The sequence below is a fragment of the Xenopus laevis genome, chromosome 9_10L (assembly GCF_017654675.1).
Source record: "Xenopus laevis strain J_2021 chromosome 9_10L, Xenopus_laevis_v10.1, whole genome shotgun sequence".
NCBI classification, from domain to species: domain Eukaryota; kingdom Metazoa; phylum Chordata; class Amphibia; order Anura; family Pipidae; genus Xenopus; species Xenopus laevis.
This window is the reverse complement of record NC_054387.1, coordinates 137,150,780-137,172,913: the sequence shown is the minus strand read 5'-3', so window position 1 is coordinate 137,172,913 and position 22,134 is coordinate 137,150,780. Positions and strand designations below refer to the sequence as shown.

Sequence of the window (22,134 nt, the reverse complement as noted above, 5' to 3'; positions counted from 1 at the left end):
CTTGACCTTCGCCTGCTCCGTCCTGCTTCACTCTGCACCTGTTCCAGTCAATCCCTGCCTCAAGGACTCGCCTTCTACCTTCAGTCTCTACAGCGCCCCCTACCTAATCCTTGACAGAGATAAAATTGGAAAAAAGGACAATCTTGTCCATAGCACATTATTAACATCTTGGAGATAAAAATGAAAACAGAACAAACTTGTCCATAGGACATAACACCCTTTCCTTTTTATGGATAATTATTTTTTTTTAGAGCTGCAACTTTACTTTGTATGACCTCCACCATCTCTAAAATGGCACCTAATCCTTGCTTCAAATTAGTAATGGCAGCTTTGCATGTTTCAATTTTGTCAAGGATGTTGTGCACATTTTCTTCACTGACTTTGTCTGCTGCATCCAGAGAGATAGCTGCGCTGTTGCTGGTACAGTCTGCTGCATCCAGAGAGATAGCTGCGCTGTTGCTGGTACAGTCTGCTGCATCCAGAGAGATAGCTGCGCTGTTGCTGGTACAGTCTGCTGCAGGTCATCGTGCTCCTCTGTGAGTAAAATACCATAAAATACAATTTTGAATGCAAACTTGTAAATGTGTACAAGGTGAATGTACAAATAAAAGTAATTAGATACATACCTGTACTTGTGACCAGGTAAACTGGACTATTTAGAGGAACCGCAAACATCTGTTCATTTGCAGGATGTCACGGCCGACACCCAATACCAGAACAAATGCCAAGCACCCTGGTCTCGGCTCGGCTTCACCAGTAGTGTGACCACCGTTGGACTTCGGGAGGAGCCCTCAGCTTACTTGGGTGCCACCTGGACCTAACGAGGGGTACAAGGCGAGATGTTCTGGCTGGCAAAGGGGCACGGCTGTTAGCAGATTCTTTTGGGCCGAAGGTCACGGTACAAAAGGATTAGGCAGGAGGATGGTCAGACAGGCTGGGTCGAGGCAGACGGATATCAGAATCGTCAGGCAGGCAAGGGTCAAACAGGGTTGTCAATCAAGGGGTTAAGCTGGAAGAGTTGTCGTAGGCAGGCAAGGGTCAGGATACAGATTGGAGAGTAGTCAGGAAACAGGCAGGAGTCAAAACCGGATAATCAGGACAAACAGATTCAGGATCAGATGCACAAGGCTCAGGAATCCACTAGAAACCAAGTTCTATCACAGGCACCTGTCTGCAGTCAGAATGGGCCTTTTATAGGGGAAAGAATTTGCGCCAAAAAACATGCATTTTCACGCCAAAGCGTGAAAGAATTCACACAAATGTGTGTTGTTTATAGCGTGCCTGCGACTATAAACAACACGCATGCGCACCGCACACACCCTAAGGAAGGCAAGATGGCGCAGAAAGAGGACCACGTGGCGGACGTCCCCGCCACCCCACTAGACCACCAGGGCAGGTAGGTTTTGTTACATTACCCCCCTCTGGGGGGGGCACTGGACCCCCAGGCTTCCCAGGAAAAATCTCTTCCTGAGTCGGTCAGCCTTGATGTCATCAACTGAGACCCAAGAGTTCTCCTCAGGGCCATAGCCCTTCCATTTAGTAAGATATTACAGCTTACCACGCACAAGGTGGGAATCGAGGATCTCTTGGATCTCAAATTCAGGCTGACCTTCCACAAACACTGGGGGAGGAACAGAAAGATGACAGACCTGAGTGGCTGGTTTTAGGAGGGAGACATGAAAAGAATTAGATATTTTGAATTCTGCAGGTAATTGAAGATGAACAGAAGATATGGACCAATGAAACTGGGCCCCAGTTTGAAAGAGGGAACCTTCAACTTAATATTTTTGGTAGATAACCAAACAGAGTCTCCCACCTTATACTGAGGTGCTACTCTACGAGATCTGTCAGCAGCCTTCTTCTGAGCAGAGGAAGCTGCACAGAGAGTCGTGCACCTGTGACCAAATTTTAGAAAAGTGTTCTACAGAGGAGTCAGCAGAAGGGACAGGGGAACCAGAACCGGAAAAAGAAAATGCTTTAGGGTGCAAACCATTGACAATGAAGAAAGGAGACACTCCAGTGGAGGAGTGAGTAGCGTTATTGTAGGCAAACTCTGCCCAGGGCAATAACTCAGCCCAAGAGGACTGGTTATCAGACACATAACACCTGAGATATTGCTCAAGGGACTGGTTCACCCTCTCAGTTTGTCCATTGGTTTGGGGGTAGTAAGCGGTTGAAAAAGACAAATCAATTCCAACCAAGGAGCAAAAGGCCCTCCAAAACTTAGAGACAAACTGAACTCCTCTGTCTGAAACAATGTTAACAGGGAACCCATGCAACTTAAAAGTTTGAGAAATAAACAGATCAGCTAAGGTTTTAGCAGAAGGGAGGTGTGGAAGGGGAACAAAATGGCTCATTTTACTAAACCACCACCCATAGTTTTACCCTGAGAAGGAGGCAAATCCACAATGAAATCCATCGAAAGATGGGACCATGGCTTCTTAGGGATTGGTAACGGATTTAATAGACTTTGTGATAAATGAAGGGAGGATTTAGACCTTTGACAGACTGGACAGGAATTCACAAAAACCTTAGCATCCTGTTTAAAAGAAGGCCACCACACATGGCGGGACAACAACTATATAGTTTTGGCAATGCCAGGATGCCCAGCCATCTTGGAGTTATGAACTTCTTCCAGAACTTGTTCCCTCAGCTCCTCAGGCACAAACAGTCTCCCAGAGGGAGTGTCTGCAGGAGCAGAAGATTGGACAGGGGATAACAAGGTGGAGAGGTCAGAATCCAATGCGGCTAAGATCAACTCCCTAGGAATGATGGGGAGTACACTCAGTCAGAGGAGGTAGATTCAAAACTCCTAGAGAGTGCATCAGCTTTGGTGTTTTTAGATCCAGGCCTGTATGTTAAGGAGAAGTTAAATCTGGTGAAGAACAATGCCCATCTAGCTTGCCTAGGATTTAGCCGTGTGGCCGACTCTATGTAAAGCAGGTTCTTATGGTCTGTATATACGGTTACCATATGTTTAGCACCTTCAAGTGGATGCCGCCATTCCTCAAAGGCCTATTTGATAGCCAACAATTCCCTGTTCCCAATATCATAGTTTGCCTCTGCAGGCAAAAACTTCCTTGAGAAAAAGGCGCAGGGATGTAACTTGTTGGTTATCGGGTGCCTTTGGGAAAGGACTGCCCCAGCACCCACTTCAGAGGCATCTACCTCCATAATAAATGGTAAGGCAGTATATGGGTGCTGCAGAACAGGGGCAGAACTGAACTCCTTTTTGAGGTGTTCGAAAGCTTGAACTGCTTCTGGGGGCCAAATACTCTGATACGAATGAGGTTATAAGCCCCCCTAAGATCTAGCTTAGTATAAATCTTAGCATTCTTGATCTGATCAAACAGCTCAGAGATAAAGGGAATGGGATAGCGGTTCTTAATGGTGATCTTAATGAGACCCCTATAATCTATACAGGGACGAAGACCACCATCTTTTTTCCCCACAAAAAAAAACAGCCCCCGCAGGGGAACAGGAAGGCCGAATGAAGCCTCTTTCCAGATTTTCCCGAATATATTCTTTCATAGCCTGGGCTTCTGGCAATGAAAGAGGGTAGGTTTTCCCTTTCGAGGAGGTGTAGACCCTGGGATCAGATCAATTGGGCAATCGTATGGCCGGTGTGGGGGTAAGGTCTCTGCAACCTTTTTAAAGAAAACATCAGCTGCAGGTAACCCTTCTAGAGAGGTAGTAGCTTCTACCTGAGGAATACAGACCCCACCACACTCTGAACCCCATTGAACTACCCTTTTCGAAACCCAATCAGAGGGTTATGCCTCTGGAGCCATGGCAACCCCAAAATGAGAGAAGAAGTAGCACCCTCAATGAGGTACAGCGCTATCTCCTCACTGTGTAGATTATTTATAGACATAGAAAGTAAAACAGTTTTCTTAGACACTACACCTGACCCTAAGGGTCTTTTCTCCACTGCCCAAATTTTCAGGGGGGAACTTAGAGGAACCAATGGAATGTTGTGTTTGGCTGCAAATGCAGCGTCCAAAAAGTTCCCTCTGCCCCTGAATCCACAAAAGCAGACACCTTGACAGAGCCCATAGGCCAGGTTAGTTTGACTGGTAACAGAACCTTAGAGGCAGATTGGGGAGAGGAAACTCCTGCACTCAAATGGAGCTCCCCATCTCCATTTAGGCTTTGAAGTTTCCCGGCCTCTTAGAACATTGGTTCAAAAAATGTCCCTTTTCACCACAGTACATGCAAAGACCCAGGGAACGCCTGCGTGCCTTTTCCTCAGGAGTTAGATGGGATATGCCTAATTGCATAGGCTCCTCCTGAGGTAGAGGCACAGAGGGGTTAGAAGATTTTACACTGGTCACCACATTGGATCTTATATTAGTAACCCCAGAGAAGTTTGAACTCCTCTCACCCCTTCTCTCCCTTTGCCTTCTATCTACCTGGATGGCGAGGGACATGAGACCATCCAGGTTAGAAGGTAGGGGTAACCAGACTATCCGTTACTGAATCAGATAACCTCAAACGGAATTGACTCCTTAGAGCCAAATCATTCCACCCAGTTTCCACTGCCCACCAGCGGAATTCGGTGCAATACACCTACACATCCCTTTTCCCTTGGTGCAACTTAGGAATCGCGGTATCGGCAGAAGATGCACGATCCGGGTCATCGTAAAGAATTGCCATGCTGTTAAAGAAAGTGTCAAGGGAATAATGAGCAGGGTCAGAGGAAGGCCGCCTGAGGGCCCAAATTTGGGGGTCATCCAAAAGCAGGGTCATGACGAATCTTACTTTCTCCTCACCAGATTGGAAAGAGTGAGGAAAGAAACTAAGGTACAGCTTGCATGCCTCTTTAAAGACAAAAAATTTAGTGTGATCCCCACTGAACTTTTCGGGGAACACAATTTTGGGTTCATGGGGTCTAGTTGAACCCACAGGAGAAGGAAGAGGAGCAGGAACAGGAACAGGTTGCTGCTGTGAAGCTTGAGTAGTCTCCAGCTGTCGGGTTAGGTTGTGGAAACCCTGCAGGAGATCATTTTGCTTCTGTTCATGGTCCTCCAAGCGCTGTAACAGAGTGGTAAGAAGCGCTTCAGTGGTAGTTGGATGAGCAGCAGCAGCTTCATCATGACTTTCATCCTCCATGGCCCGTGATAATGTCACGGCTGGTACCCAATACCAGAACAAGTGCCAGGCACCCTGGTCTCGGCTCGGCTTCACCAGTAGTGTGACCACCTTTGGGCTTCGGGAGGAGCCCTCAGCTTACTTGGGTGCCACCTGGACTTAACGAGGGGTACAAGGCGAGGAGTTCTGGCTGGTGAAGGGGCACGGCTGTTAGCAAAGTCTTTTGGGCTGAAGGTCACGGTACAAAGGATTAGGCAGAAGGATGGTCAGACAGGCTGGGTGGAGGCAGGCGGATATCAGAATCGTCAGGCAGGCAAGGGTCAAAACCGGGTAGTCAATCAAGGGGTTAAGCTGGAAGAGTTGTCGTAGGCAGGCAAGGGTCAGGATACAGATTGGAGAGTAGTCAGGAAACAGGCAGGAGTCAAAACTGGATAATCAGGACAAACAGATTCAGGATCAGATGCACAAGGCTCAGGAAACCACTAGAAACCAAGTTCTATCACGGGCCTCTGTCTGCAGTCAGAATGGGCCTTTTATAGGGGAAAGAATTCGCGCCAAAAAACGTGCATTTTCGCACCGAAGCGTGCTGGTGCAAACACGCCAGCGTGCCTGCGCTTATAAACAACATTCAGGCGTGCCACATGCACCCTAAGGAAGGCAAGATGGCGCAGGAAGAGGACCACACAGCGGGCATCCCCGCCCCCCACTAGACCACCAGGGCAGGTAGGTTTTGTTACACAGGACAAACAGGTACATTTTCACATGGATTTTCCTCTGCATCTCGCTCTATTTCTGACAGATCCACTACTGCTGTTTCTTTAATTGTGTCTTCATCATCAACAGCGATATTGTTATTAGCCTCTGCTGTCATCTTCTTTGATGCTTGAGATCTCATTTTAAGTTGTGCAGTTTTCAAAGCCCTTCATTTATCCTCTGCAATTAAATGGATGTGGATTTTTATAGATAATAAACGTACTACAGATACATACTCCATGCATAAAAATACTCTTGAATATATATACATATAGACAAATACAAGAGTCCTCTGCACTCAACCCATTATCAATATATTTAAGACAGAGACATTTTGTGCTACTGCTACTGAAAAATGTATAAATATATATACACACACACACACGTATATATACACATATAAGAGCATTTATATGTATAGACACACCCACAGATACAAAAAGTACACACAAAGTATAATAGCACCTAAATAACAACTTACTTTTTTTTATGATCTTTCTTCTCAGCTGCTCCTTCTCTCGTAATTTCAGGTCTGACCATCTTTTCCTCAACTGATCTTTGGATCTTGTGATGCCATATCTTCTCTGCAGACCTTCTATAACTTTCTCCAAAATGGTGTTCTTTCTTGTATCAGGTCTTGTGTAATGTGCCAGCCGGCTGTCATAGTCTTGCCTGTCAAAAGCAGCCACCATATAGGTCATTTCAGTTTTGCTCATAGGTGTTGCCTTCCTCCTGTCTCTCTCCTCTTCCATCATTGGCTGCTGTACCTGCTCTGCGATCTGAATGTAATGGAATCCGACCAGAAGTGGGAGGAGCTTATAGTTACCTCGGTATACAAACGAACGTTTGCGCGCTTGTTGCGCATTTTTTTATGTGTGCTCATTGGGTCTCTTCGGTCATCGACGTCGTTTTTTCAGTTTGTACAAGCGAAAGTTTCCGTGCTTGTTGCACATTTCTATTGTGTGCTGGCTGGGTCTCTTCATTCGTCAATGTCGTTTTTTTAAGTTTGTACAAGCGAAAGTTTGCGCGCTTTTGCGCATTTCCTTTGTGTGTTGGCGTAGTCTCTTGGGTCATCTACGTATTTTTTTCATTCATACAAAAAACATCTGGTAAGTTTAGCATGAATGTTCTTTTGTAACAAACGTTTTAACCTCCCGTTATTATTATTATTTAACAAACATACTGTTTTCTTGTCTTGCAGACTGTGTGGTTGGACAATATGCCAAGTGACAAATTCCTGAAACCTGACTTTCTTCGTGAATTTATTGAAATGTACCAAACATTACCTTCTTTATGGAACGTTAAGTCAGATGACTACTCCAACAGGAACAGAAGGAAAAAGGCATATGAACAACGTGTGACACTTTGCCGAACTGTCTGCCCAACTGCAGATGTAACTTTTGTCAAGAGTAAAATTTCCAACTTAAGAACAGAACAAAGTGCAGGCCTGAAAGAAATCTGGAGCCTCCACAGATGATTTCTATATACCTTAACTGTGGTACCATGATCTACTTTAGTTTACAGTGGATCAATAGCACGGTATTCAAATTTAAATTTATCATCAGTTGACAACCACAATGAAACCTATGTGGATGTTGAAGCACAAGCTACACAAACAGAGACCAGTATAGAGACCCAGTCTCAGGTAAAGACACACAAACAATTAATTAATAAATGCTCATTTATTATGTTTTTGTATACATCAAGAAAGAAAATACTGGTAGAATATATATATATATATGGTTGTGTCATAGTCCTTTCATAGTATCAATTCAGATCATTGCATTTTGCCAATCCACTGCACCTTGTCCATTAAAATAATCTACATAGTTTTCCCTGTTTATTTTAGCATCTACATTAGCATTACATGTACCACCAGCTTGTAGTTCCAGCATTGCATTTGGGTCTGATCGCCAGTCCCCATAAACAAGAGAGCAATACTCAATGTCTTCTCTGTCCACCATGTTATTTGGCCTATAAACATTTCCATTGGTACGACGTAGGAAATGATGTAGAACACAGTATGTTAAAAACACAAGATCTACCTTGGTGGGTGATAGAGTAATGGACGTATGGAAGACTCTAAAGCGATTAGCAAGAATTCCAAATGCATTTTCTACAACACGTCTTGCCCATGATAGTCTGTAATTAAATATTCTCCTTTGGTTTGTCAGTGTTTTTACTGGGAATGGCTTTAGAATATGTTCCTGCAGCGCAAAGGCCTCATCTGCAACAAATACAAAGTTTACACCTTCTGTAGTTTCATTATTTGTAGGCAGTTGTACTTCTTTGTTCTTTAGCTTCTGATGGAAGACAGTCTGTTCTATGGCTCCTCCATCTGAGACTCTTCCATTTTTCCCCAACATCCACCATTATAAATTCATATTTGGCATTTACTATTGCCAATAGCACAATAATAAAGTATCCTTTATAATTATAATAGTAGGATCCTGAGTTGGCATGAGGTTGTATTCAAACATGTTTTCCATCAATGGCCCCCCCACAGTTTGGGAAATTCCAATAGTCTTCAAACTGCTTTGCTATGGCTTTCCATTCTTCAGCGCTTTCCGGAAACTGAAAAACACATGTAAAACCATTGTTAAATTATTTTTTTCAGACAATTATTAAACAATAGTTCTTTGGATTCTCTACAACAGACAAGCACTACAGAAGTTTCACACACACCCAACCGACCCAACCTTGGCGAAAAGGGGGAAAAAAAAGGAGAAGTCTACAAACTGGTGACAACACACAGAAATGAATAACTGATGCTGCTTCACTTTTATCCAAAAGAACAGCTGAACATGATACATTTACTGTTGCCTCTAAACTGAGGTTTATGGAAGAGGAACAGCGCTTGTTTGCTGAAAACATGATCACGCAAGTGCTACAGAAAGGCCTGATGAAAAAACTATCAGACTATACCACAATTAATGACCATAACCCAACATCAGTACAATACCCACAACCATCCTGGTACTCCCCTGCTCACAGTTTTTACCCACCAGTGGCAAACTCCTCACAATACCCACATGAAAGGACACAGTATGAACATTTGTAACCACTACTTACACAACCAACCACTGTTTTGCACTTTTATTGTTATTATTATTGGTATCTGTTTTTATATATTTATATTTTTTGTTATTTTACTTTTTACTGGTTCACATTGTTATTTATGTGTTAACATTGCAGTGCGCTTGTAGTACAAAGTGTTTTAAATAAACTGTTTTAAATAAAGTTTTTTTTAATTAATTACATTTAGATATTCCTCTTTCATTGCCTCAATAATTGCATTACATGCCCCCGGAATGATTCGGCCTAGACTTTGTGCAGAAATGCCGTTTGAAAACTTCCTCCAATGTTCTCCCAGTTGCCAGATAACAGTGTTGCTATGAGTCTCTGTTCTGGCGAGATGGCCTGCCTCATACACGTATTTTGTTTGGTTATGGCTGGTCGAATTGCTTCAAATAGGTGTTTAAATTTGAGTCAGACATCCGTAGGTAATTTCTGGAATCATCTGGATTATTTTCTTTCACAAGTCCCATATGAGAAAACTTATGATGGTGTAATAACCACTGTTTGCTCCATATTGATCTTTTCCTCTTCTTCATGCAGGTTAATAGCAGTATAGCTAGTGCAGCACTCCTGCTATCATCCATAAATATGCTCATCTTCACGAATGATCGGTGAAAGAGATCCGAATGGACTCTCTGCTGTAAGGACTGACCACAGGTGTGTGGTTGGCAGGTAGGAGCCTTTGTGTTGTATAATGAGGGTAATGCAGGAATGGAGCATGATAATAGGCAGATGACATGTTATAAATGAAGAGGATTTATTATTGAAAATAAAGAACAATGTAGCAGGTTAAAAATAAATGAAAAAGCACTTTTACCAAGCCAGGGGTCAGAGGCAGGCAGCAAGTAATCAGAGTCCATTAAACAGGTTGAGTTCTGGACAGGGAGCAAACAAGGGAAATCCGGTAGGCAGGCCAAGGTCAGAGCCAGGTTGCAGACAAGGGATAAACCAGGGAACAGGCTGAAGTCAGTACCAGGAGATCAGTCGAAAACAGGCAGGGCTCAGGAACAAGGACAAGGACTCAGATCAGGAACCAGGAAGGGAACAAGCAGGAACAATGTAACGGGCTGGATCAGGTTTGTGGGATACAATGATCAAACAACTGGGAGATGCAGGAAACAGCCTTATAAAGGCCCCAGATTACTTGATCAAGAACAGATGAATCAAACGAGTTGGGAGGAGGGCACTGTGTAGAAAGAAATGTAAAAGACCCATTATAGAAACTAGTCAGTGCAAGTGGTATATGCTTCCAGTTGAAGGTAATGCAGGCGAGTGGAAACACAAATGACTAGAGTTTGATTACCAGCAGATCCTCACACACACGTCGAATGAATGTAACACAAAGGAGCGTTCATTGAAAAGCAGTTTAACGAAAGCATACACGTCATATCTGCTTCTGGTTTTTCGGCTGTCACAGGACGATAGCGCTGAAAATGATTGTTTTCGCTGACGGACAAATTGTATCTATAAACGATCGTTTCACCAATATCGTCGGTCGTACGATTGCAAAAAATCTTATATAAATCTGCAGGTCTATGGGGAGCTTAAGTGTATTTATGTCTTACAATTCCCCCCTCATGTCCCAGGGACCGGCCCCTATTGCTCTGGTTCTACTGTACCTGCTTCTGTTTTATTTGCACTTTCCTCTGTAGTCTGTCTGTCTGTCTGTCACCAGCGCCGATTCTAATGAAGACGCCGCCTGAGGCGGCTCCTTAAATGCCGCCCCTCCCCTCGCAGAAACACTAGTGCAAGAGAGCGCAACTGCGCTCTCTCGCACTAGTAAAGCCGAATTTCCGGTTTCAAAACCGGAAATTCGGCTCTTTAAAGTGACAGGAGCGGCTTTTTGCCGCCCCTGGAAACTTATCTGGCGCTGCCGCCTGAGGCGAGCGCCTCAGCTCACCTCATTGGCGGAGCGCACCTGTCTGTCACTTGCAGTCAATTTCCGCTACTACAGACAAGAGACACAAATATTTTAAACACAAAAGTTCTATTATTGTTGTTGGTTTCCCTACAGAAGTGAATATAAAATAATATCAGAATGTCTGGGTATTTAAAGGGTTTCTGATTTATATGGTGTCGTTTATTTTTTATTGTGTTTACAGAATAAACAGCAGATTTTGACAAAAGCTGTACAATTAATCACTATTCAGCTTTCTGAGCAAAAGTAATTGAAAGAATAAAGATATTGATATTAAATGGTGATGTCATTTATACATTTTACGAAATAAAAAGACAGGTAAACTAGAAGTAAATGTAACTACGTAACAAAGTAACAACATAAAATACACAAGGATCTTAAGCAAAACTTTCATACAGCAAAGAATGAAATATCATTAGAAAACTACATTCTATGAACATAATGGTTCAACCACTGCAGTTTAGATTAGATTTATAACAAGCCAAGAGCAGGTGATTTAAAGGTACAGTCAATTAAATCCCAGAAAATTGACCAAGTTTCAATAAATTTTGGCTTGAGATGGGGTTCTGCTGATTTTATCCTTATTGCTTCTTGCCAGCAGAGGTGATGTTAGAGGGACAGAATATCTGTTAATGAAGGGGTGGAATCTAACGGCCAATTTAAGAACTATTAGAACAGATTTGGATAGCGAGAGGGACGGATTTTCTTTTCTATGCACCTTACAAAAATTACAACTATCTTTGATTACAGAAAGAGGGGAAAACGTATAGAGCAAGGAATCCTGTAAGTATCTCTCCATTTTGTGGGCAATCTATACAACTTTGTTTGTATTTTACCTTTCCTTCTCCTTTCAGACCAAATTCTGGAGAGTCCAGGTGGAGTAGAGCAAATTTACCATTTAATTTAATAGGACTCTTTAATTTAAGCTTCAAAAACTTCTCTAAGGCTAGCCAAACCTTGCGTACATTTGGACAACTCCATAAATAGTGAAATAAGTCTACATTTTGTACATTTTTCGACAGAAAGACAATCCCATTATCTTTTTGCACAATTTCCCATAGCCTAATTGGACCAATTTGAAATGTTGTACTCTCCAGTTTTCAGATACCAAATATGTGTAACCCATTTTTGGCCACTGCCCCTGGTGCCAAGGTGGTACATCACAACGTTTACTGACTCACAGGTCCTGCGTCCCCATTGCTAGGTGAAAGGGTACTAGAAACTCTTCTCTCTGGTAGTGCCTCCACCTAATGGGATCTGGGAATGCACCTGCGGGTGGCCCCATTAGGAATAACATGAAACCCACACTTTATTATATAAAAACAACAACTTTTATATAAGGAAAGTGTAATTTAAAGGGGAAGTAAAACACATTTACATCATATCAAATATAACCCACTCCCATGGGAACCTATGGCAGTCCATTTCCTGGCCCTCCATGCCAGGCAAAGTCCTGCAACTCCTTTGGCAGACAAAGAGTCTCAGTCCCTTTTCCCCAATGAGCACAATAGGTCCCAGTAGCAACAGCAGCCCAAGATACCTTTTCCTCCAGTCAGGTACTGGCTCCCTCATGGCAGGCATCAACAACAGCCTGTGTCATAAACAGAAACCATCAAAGATCCTATCTTTTTCTACCCTCCCCATGGCACACCTTACCCTGGGGATTCACACAGATGGGAAGGCTCATCCAGAGTTGGAGCAGCATCCACAGCGATGAATCTATTCCATTAAGCACATGCAGCTTGCTTGATCCTCCATTCATAGCTTCCAGCACTGTCCATAGCGCGAGCACAAAAGATATCTTCCTCTGCAGAACTATAACTCCCAGCACTATCCATAACGTGAGCACAAAAGATGTCTAGCAAAACTCCAAACCGGCATGGTTGAGCTTTCCAGGCTTTTGGAGTACCCTGCATCAGCCCACAGGGCTATCGAACTCCTTTTAGCCCCTTATATCTTTTCATGAGTTCTGGTTACTTTCCTCCATGAAAGTGAAAGTAGGAATCCTCCAGCAGTAATGGCTGCGAGCACATGGCAATCTCCTTTTATATAGCACAGCAGCGACACCTTGTGGCTGCTTTAGGGATCAGCCATGCTGCACCAATCAGGAAACCCTGTATACACCATGAGGATCCAAATGAAAAGGGGGACTTACGCCTCAGGGTCCCTACATATGTATCATATTTACTAATGGAAAGTGAAAGTTGGACAGGAGTAATATCACAATGTAAATAGACCACTTTTGTGCCACTTATTTGAGTGGATGATTTTGCCTAATACCTGAATACCAAAGTTTTTGAGAGATGAGGTCAATGCTCCTTAAGTCAGGATTCTCAATAAAATCATTTATTGACTCCACCAGATCTGGTAATAAAGGCTAGGTTAAAGACCCTAAAATCAGGAACTTTTAGCGCCCCCCCAACTCATTTGAACATTGTAATTTAGAAAGAGCAATTTTTGGTTTCTTATTACCACAAATGAAGTTGTTCAATGATGAATCCAGTTTCTTGGTATGAGAGTGCTTTAATAAAAGTGGCAAATTAATAAGTGCATAGATTCGTTTAGGAAAAATTAGCATTAAAAAAATGGTGTAGTTTTTATTTCTAAATGACACTGTTTACAATATCAAATAATTCACTCTACCATATAGCATTTTATTCCTGAACCAACAAGTGTATTTAGTTGTAATATTGGTGTGTAGGTGCATCTCAGGTCATTTTGCCTGGTCATGTGATTTCAGAAAGAGCCAGCACTTTAGGATGGAACTGCTTTCTGGCAGGCTGTTGTTTTTCCTTCTCAATGTAACTGAATGTGTCTCAGTGGGACCTGGATTTTACTATTGAGTGTTGTTCTTATATCTACGAGGGAGCTGTTATCCTGTGTTAGGCAGCTGTTATCTGGTTATCTGTTTTATCAGAGTACAAGTCATATGACTGGGAGCAGCTGGGAAACTGATAATATGTCTAGCCCAATGTCAGATTTCAACATTAAATAAAAAATCAGTTTGTTCCTTTGAAAAATGGATTTCAGTTCAGAATTCTGTTGAAGCAGCACTAGTAACTTATGTTTTCCCATGACAGTATCCCTTTAAGCAATGATCATCAAGTGTGAGACATGACAGTGTGCAAGTGAGTCTGTGAGTGAGTGTGAGTGTGAGACAGATCATATAAAGAAGTGAGTGTGTATTTCTGGGACATTAGCAAGATGTGACGATTGTAAATCCTCTACTAAAGGTACAAGTGTCTCATGTGATATAAAGGGGGGCACAACACAGGCACAATAACTGAAATCTCTCTTCCAATGTTGCCCCATCTGTCATTAGATTATTGCAGGTATAAAGGCTGTAGTGAGGCCATTTGGGCCGTCCCATTGAGTTAATAATAGTGAATAGGAGGGAACAGAGGGAGAAAATACTTCAATTCATTGGGGAATTGGTTTCCATGTGTAATTAGGTCTTTTATAGAGAACTAGGGGGTGCAGTGGGACAGCTTTATGGCTCAGTTTAGTGTCCCTTTAATGAGGCAGACTCACATCATTAATCTCTCTGACCTCAGTGTGTCCTGTAGATTTATGATTCCAGGTCACTGTCAGTGGGAAAGTGAAGACATGTAATGGGATTGTGACATCACTCACAGCATTAAAGGGGACCCGTCACCCAAAAAAATTATTCAAAATCCTATTTTATCACATTAGTCAAGCAAATTGAACTTTAATTACACTGTATAAATTATTTGAATCTTGTTTCCATCAGTCTGGGAATTCATAATTATAACAAGCAGGCAGCAGCCATTTTTGTGGATACTGTTATTAAGACAAGTCTTGTATCATCTCAGAATCTTGTTTGTGCACCAGAATAGGGGACCCAATGTCCCTCCCCATGTCCTGGTTACACAATTAAATGATTAAGAGAACGGGGCAATGTGAGGAGAGCAGTGACATCTAAGAAGTGCTGAATGGAAAGTGAAAGTAATTGTCTGCCCCGCCTCTATGCCACTGGCATAGAGGAGGGGCAGACAATATTTGATTGACAGCTGAGATGTTTAAATGAGCTTACAGCAGCTATGAATGCTTTAATAAAAAATAGAAATTGGATTTCATGTTTAGTTTGAAAAGGACTTTTATTATACAGATTTTTGTGTCTGGGTGACAGGTCCACTTTAAATATCTCATCATCATTACCCAGAATCCCTTTCCTCCCTTCAGTCCCACCTGTACCTGTTACAAACAGAAGTCCTTACCTTTTGGGTGAATGTCTCTTTTCCCAGTGTGTCCTGTAGATTTATGGTTCCAGGTCACTGTCAGTGGGAAAGTGAAGTCATGTGATGGGATTGTGACGTCACTCACAGCATTAAATGTCTCATCATCATTAACCTGAATCACTTTGTGGGATGGGATTATCTCTTGGTGATGATTGTGGGAGCTGGTTCTGGTCCAGTCTATATGAATATGTTTGGGGTAGAATCTGGTGACAATGAGAGAGAACATATTCTCCTTCCCTGAGTCACTGATGGACAATCTCACAGGCTCTGGTTCTCCTGGTGCCACTGAAATAGAAAATAAAGATCAGGAGGTGATTGGGTGATGGATTATTGATTCTCTACAAATAAATATTTTTGGTCAGCCACATTGTTCCCTTTGCCATATTGTGTATCTCACCATGCGTACATCTTCACACAGACCCTTGTGGTTTAATAGAAAAAATGAATGAGAAGCAACTGTCACTTTGCCTTTTGTCTGTCTCCTGAGGGCTGAGACCTGGAGGGTTCAAGTTGGAGGACAAGACTCAACAAGGCCAAAATAAAGGCTTGTAATGGGGTTTGTAGGCTGGAGACACCAAGATGTCATAAATAAAACTGTTACCCAAAATACAGGACTTACTGCAAACTTTTATATTAAATTACAGTTATACAAAATGTTTATTTTCCCTGCTTGTTTAACAACCAAGATTCAATGGAATGAGTCAATTACATGGTGAGAGTTGACATAAAGGCTACAAAATGTTCCAGACAAGGACTGAGATCTGGAAGGAGTAAGAGGTAGATTATATCATGTTCTTATTAATATACGTGAGGAATAATATCATTTAGCAATATTGAGAACAGAACAGAATCATTTATCATTGTTGCACCTCCACATGTAGAACAAGGACCGGGGTGGTACTGACCCCATGTAATGAACCCGGGACCCCTCATTGCTCCAATTAACTGCAAATACTGCAATGGATTTATATTGACAAGCAAAATGTGTGTTGGCTCCACTTGTTTTACTTGGCAAGAAAAGTCCATTATATTTATGTAATTCCAGAATGAGCTGCTACAATGGGTTGTTAGTGCCACTGTGGGACTTTCTGACCTAATTCTGATCTAATAACAGTATATGCCAATAAGTGAGCCCCTGCCCAACTATTTCAACTGAATAAAATACCCAACAATACAATCAAACATCCGCAGGTGGCATCCAACCTTCAACCGATCAAATACCTGTAATTCCTTCTAATTCCCACAACAACACAACAACACACACATTATAGTGTAAGAGACTCACCTGTTATGTGTAAGGCCCCGGTGCCAATGTCTATGGGCTGTGCCAGGCTGGGATGTGCCACTCTGCAGACTATTTCTGCCCCTTGGTGGGAAAGTATTGATGGGATGAAGTGCAGATACTCAGTACTGATATATGTCCCACGTGGGGTCTTTCTTGGTTTATTCTCCATCCTGTAATTGTGTTTATGAGTTGGCAGGATTTGCTCTTCATGGGCAACCTTCCTTAGTAGCCAGGTCAGTGTCAGGGCATTGGGGAAATAGTCCGAGATTTCCCACTGTAGTGTCACCTCTCTGCCCAGTGTAAGGGTTCCTATGGGCTTCAGTGACACCTGGGGGCGCCATGGGAAATCTGTCATTAAAGGGAAAGGTTAGAACTTGCTGTTTATTGGCACAACATGTTTCCAGCTGTGTATATTGTATTCTCTGTATATTCAGCCTTTCTTTATAACCTTTTATATTCTGTTTGAATTGACACGTAAGGCAGAGATGTTCTACAACAATTGGCTTCTTATATACCGTAGTGTTTGCTCATTATTTATACATTGTGTACATTTCTGTGTTGTTATATAGTGATGTGAGTTCTGTATATTTATACCCAACACCCCCCCCAGCTTCAACCTCAACCACTGAATCACCAGGAGTTTTATACCTGTGCCTGACCTGCTCTAGTGATGTCAGAAGTGATGTCAGAAGTGATGTCAGAAGTGATGTGTGATACAATGATACAGTATTGGGGTTACCTGGGTCTGTGGGGCTGATCTCTCTGGATTCAGAAGTTTCCGTGGCCGGGTGGTTCCAGATGACTCGGATCTTACAGTCTGGGAGTTGGAGCAGATTCTCAGCTACTGAACATGAACTTGTAACATTAAAGGTCTGGTCAATATTGGGCTGGTACTGAGGTTCTGAGAGGAGACGTTCTTGTTTTTGTGACCCAGTCAGACAGATCCATGTGACTTCTATGGGTTTGGGATAAAAGTTGTGCAGACTGAGGGTACAGAGAGCTCCCCCTTTATCACACACAGACCATTGCACTGGATTTGGCTGCTTGGGGGCCGCTGGGAAAGAAAAGAAATATAGGTTAAAGGACAAGTCTCCCCCTCATTATATCAGTGCAACTGTCACTCTCACCTCTACTAATAAAAACTTATTTTTTATTAAATATATATTTCTATTTACTGAACATTTCTTACATTAACAGCACAGACGGGGGAACACTACAAATTATGAAATAAATAAATATATGAGTAACTATGTCCTAATGACACACACATGGCAAAAAGCCTCTTTATGGAGGTGGGAATTACAAGTAAACTTTTTCCTTGCTGCCACCTAGTGGCAATGTCACCAAATTACATTTAACACATTATTTTACTCACACTTTTAAACAGACTCCAAAATTTCCATATATACCTCCAGTAGTCATACAAGCACTTACAATCATTCCCACTCACATCACAGTCCAACCCTTACAAGTGGGTGCCAGTGGGTTATTAGGTGCTACTCACCCCTCACATATAATGTCCCTGTGCGTCTCTCTATCTCCTCCCCCAGGCTGGGGTGTTTGACTCTGCAGATAAATTGTGTCCCATGTTCCTCAGTCAGTGATGGAGAGAAAAGCAAACGTGCCGTACAGGTGAGAGTCTGATCAGGTTGGTACTGGGATTGGATATCTGGGATCTGGTACCTCCCACCATTGTTAACCAGTTCCTCTCTGCCATTCTCCTTCTTCTTATACCAAGTGACAGTGAGTTTATCAGGGAAATAACCAGAGATGTTACAGTGTATTTCTGCCTCAGTTCCCACATACATATCAGTAGTGAGTATCTCTGACATTACTGGGCGCCAGGGGAAATCTGTGGAATAAACAAGAATCATGTTAGGGACTGACTGACTAAGCACAGCCCAGACAAACCCATAGAATGAAAAGCAAATAGTATCTATGGAGCTACCAGACTGCTTGTTGGGAATTTAGTAAAACCTTTCATAAGGACAAAGTTGGGAAAATCACTCACAGTATTAAATATCTCATCATCATTACCCAGAATGCCTTTCCTCCCTTCAGTCCCACCTGTATTACAGAGACCCCATACCTTTTGGGTGAATGTCTCTTTTCCCAGTGTGTCCTGTAGATTTATGGTTCCAGGTCACTGTCAGTGGGAAAGTGAAGTCATGTGATGGGATTGTGACGTCACTCACAGCATTAAATGTCTCATCATCATTAACCTGAATCACTTTGTGGGATGGAATTATCTCTTGGTGATGAATGTTGGAGCTGGTTCTGGTCCAGTCTATATGAATATGTTTGGGGTAGAATCTGGTGACAATGAGAGAGAACATAATCTCCTTCCCTGAGTCACTGATGGACAATCTCACAGGCTCTGGGTCTCCTGGTGCCACTGAAATAGAAAATAAAGATCAGAAGAGGAAGAAGTGGAATGTTATTCTCATCCGTTGGTTAATGAGATACTGGGGACATGTAATTAATTGGAGTTGGCAGAATCCAGATTCAGAAACTATTGGGCTGAAAGCAAAGACTAATGTGAGCTGAACCAAACAGAACCATCACCTGAGAAAGGACAAACTGTTTAGTTATTGAGAACTTTAAAGTCAAAGGGGCAGATTTACTAAGCTCAAGTGAATAGTTCGAATATATTTGAATTTCAAAGGATTTTTTTGGGTACTTTGACCATCAAATTGGTCAAATTCGATCGAATTTGATCGAATCAAATGATTTGAATGATTCAAAGTAAATCATTCGACCATTCGATAATCGAAGTACTGTTTCTTTAAAAAAAACTTTGACTTCATACTTCACCAGATGACAGTTACCAAAGTCCAATGTTAGCCTATGGGGACCTTCCCCAGCACTTTCCTAAGTTATATTTTGGTCTAATAAAAATCCTTCGAACGATTGCTTAAAATCGTTCGAATCATTCGATTTGAACGATTTCATAGTTCGATCGAACAATTTTTATTAGCTCATTCGATCAAAGCTTTTGCGCTAAATCTTAAAATACGATATTCGAATTCGAAGGATTTTACTTCGAGGGTCGAATTCGAGGATTTTTTAACCCTCGAAATTCGACCCTTAGTAAATCTGCCTCAAAGTGTTTCCTCAAGCCAAATCCAACATGGTGGGATCCAACCCCAAAGCAATCGCTTGACAGGACACATCCCTATTGGATTATGTGCATCTAGCAGTTTCCCTGTAACTATAAGGCAGAGAGGCATGCTGGGTAAGGAGGAGGGGACAGGAAGTGACATAAGAGCAGGAGAGAGGAAGCAGAGGAAGGAATGGCAATTGTAGAAGGAATAATTGGCATCTGTGTGACACAGTGTGACTCCATTTTGTGCAGCAATAAAACTGATGTGATGAACAGTCTCCACACTGAGTGGCCTGGAGGAGTTGAGTGCAGTTTGCAATGGCCGTGCCTCTAAAGTCAAAGCAACAAGGAGCAATTGGGAGAGAATTGTGACTCCTTCACTATCCAAAGCCCCCGATGGAGTAATGGTAATGTATGTGTGATTTTGTCATGAAGTGTTTGTAACGACACTACTAATAATTGGCTCAAAGTGCTTAGTATAAAGATGCTGTGGGAAGCGCCTGTGTTTTATATGTTAATCACATGAGTGACTTCCATGTTATCACTAGTGCCCCATGGAGTGATACTTTATGTGTCAATTACCTGTAACACTGATAAACGTTGCCCCTTCATATTTCAGCCTTAAGTATTGCTCTTCAATATTGACACAATTGCCAGTTGGATTATTTGCCCTTTAAGAGGAATACGTTGCTATTAAGTTGTGGGTGGCAGTCGACTCCCATTGGGTGAACTTTGGGCCCATCTTGTATATAAATCTGGATCAACTGCCGCCTCAATAAGCCACTCACACACCTGCATTGTATTAATCCTTAGGAATTGGGACAATGGTTGTGTCAATCTATAAACTCATGCACTGGTTTTGCCATTATATGAATTAATATATTGGGGAAGTAAATACCATGGGAGGTTTTGTAGGGGGAGCTGTTGATTTGTTTTGTTCTCACTCACCCCTTGTAACTACAAGTAGACTTACATATAAACAGCAGAGTGTGTGGCCATTCATATACTTTTGTTTTTACACATTGTCTGACTCTTCTTTGAATAAAGTCTCCCAGTTAAAATGTCAGCTCTGTCTCCTCCGTAGTGTTTATCCCCAACACAACAACACACACATTATAGTGTAAGAGACTCACCTGTTATGTGTAAGGCCCCGGTGCCAATGTCTATGGGCTGTGCCAGGCTGGGATGTGCCACTCTGCAGACTATTTCTGCCCCTTGGTGGGAAAGTATTGATGGGATGAAGTGCAGATACTCAGTACTGATATATGTCCCACGTGGGGTCTTTCTTGGTTTATTCTCCATCCTGTAATTGTGTTTATGAGTTGGCAGGATTTGCTCTTCATGGGCAACCTTCCTTAGTAGCCAGGTCAGTGTCAGGGCATTGGGGAAATAGTCTGAGATTTCCCACTGTAGTGTCACCTCTCTGCCCAGTGTAAGGGTTGCTATGGGCTTCAGTGACCCCTGGGGGCGCCATGGGAAATCTGTCATTAAAGGGAAAGGTTAGAACTTGCTGTTTATTGGCACAACATGTTTCCAGCTGTGTATATTGTATTCTCTGTATATTCAGCCTTTCTTTATAACCTTTTATATTCTGTTTGAATTGACACATAAGGCAGAGATGTTCTACAAGAATTGGCTTCTTATATACCGTAGTGTTTGCTCATTATTTATACATTGTGTACATTTCTGTGTTGTTATATAGTGATGTGAGTTCCGTATATTTATACCCCACACCCGGCCTCCCCCAGCTTCAACCTCAACCACTGAATCACCAGGAGTTTTATACCTGTGCCCGACCTGCTCTAGTGATGTCAGAAGTGATGTCAGAAGTGATGTCAGAAGTGATGTGTGATACAATGATACAGTATTGGGGTTACCTGGGTCTGTGGGTCTGATCTCTCTGGATCCAGAAGTTTCCGTGGCCGGGTGGTTCCAGGTGACTCGGATCTTACAGTCTGGGAGTTGGAGCAGATTCTCAGCTACTGAACATGAACTTGTAACATTAAAGGTCTGGTCAGCATTGGGCTGGTACTGAGGTTCTGAGAGGAGACGTTCTTGTTTTTGTGACCCAGTCAGACAGATCCATGTGACTTCTATGGTTTTGGGATAAAAGTTGTGCAGACTGAGGGTACAGAGAGCTCCCCCTTTATCACACACAGACCATTGCACTGGATTTGGCTGCTTGGGGGCCGCTGGGAAAGAAAGGAAAGAGTTAAAGTGAAGGTTCTCAGAGTTCTGGATCCAATTCCCATGAAACAAGAGAAATCACTGGACCAGTAACAGTAACACATGGGGGAGAGACTGAGCTTTATTGCTATATATATATATATATATATATATATATATATATATATATATATATATATATATATATATATATATATATATATACGATACGTTTTTGCTGATGATTATGGAAAAACACTAAGGTTTCAAGTTTTCAAAAACATCTCTCTATCAGAAATACTATAGGGGTCTTTTATGACGGGACAGAGAACATTGCACTGGGGCAAATTAGTTGTACAAATGAATATCCCATTTATATTCTCTATGGCAACTCCCCCCATTACTAACATAACAAGTAACCCAGAGGAACCCAATCACCAACAGGAGAACTTACAAACCCCATTCAATTAATCTAAGCCCA

The 22,134-nt window shown here is 42.3% G+C and overlaps 1 protein-coding gene across 5 annotated transcripts in view; it reads right to left on the bottom strand.

Annotated features, from left to right (window-relative positions):
* LOC108704736 overlaps nucleotides 1-22,134 on the bottom strand; it is a 131,540-nt gene that overhangs the window by 79,831 nt on the left and 29,575 nt on the right. For 4 of the 5 annotated variants that reach the window (XM_041577011.1, XM_041577006.1, XM_041577009.1 and 1 more), the window contains exons 10-15: nucleotides 21,365-21,679; nucleotides 20,621-20,968; nucleotides 18,474-18,779; nucleotides 17,889-18,236; nucleotides 17,124-17,438; nucleotides 16,385-16,732 (exon numbers count right to left, since the gene is read on the bottom strand). In XM_041577011.1, the coding sequence (XP_041432945.1) occupies nucleotides 16,385-16,732; nucleotides 17,124-17,438; nucleotides 17,889-18,236; nucleotides 18,474-18,779; nucleotides 20,621-20,968; nucleotides 21,365-21,679 (1,980 nt within the window). Of the gene's footprint in view, nucleotides 1-15,078; nucleotides 15,385-16,384; nucleotides 16,733-17,123; nucleotides 17,439-17,888; nucleotides 18,237-18,473; nucleotides 18,780-20,620; nucleotides 20,969-21,364; nucleotides 21,680-22,134 lie in introns of all 5 variants that reach the window. The other variant, XM_041577007.1, reaches the window with a different exon arrangement.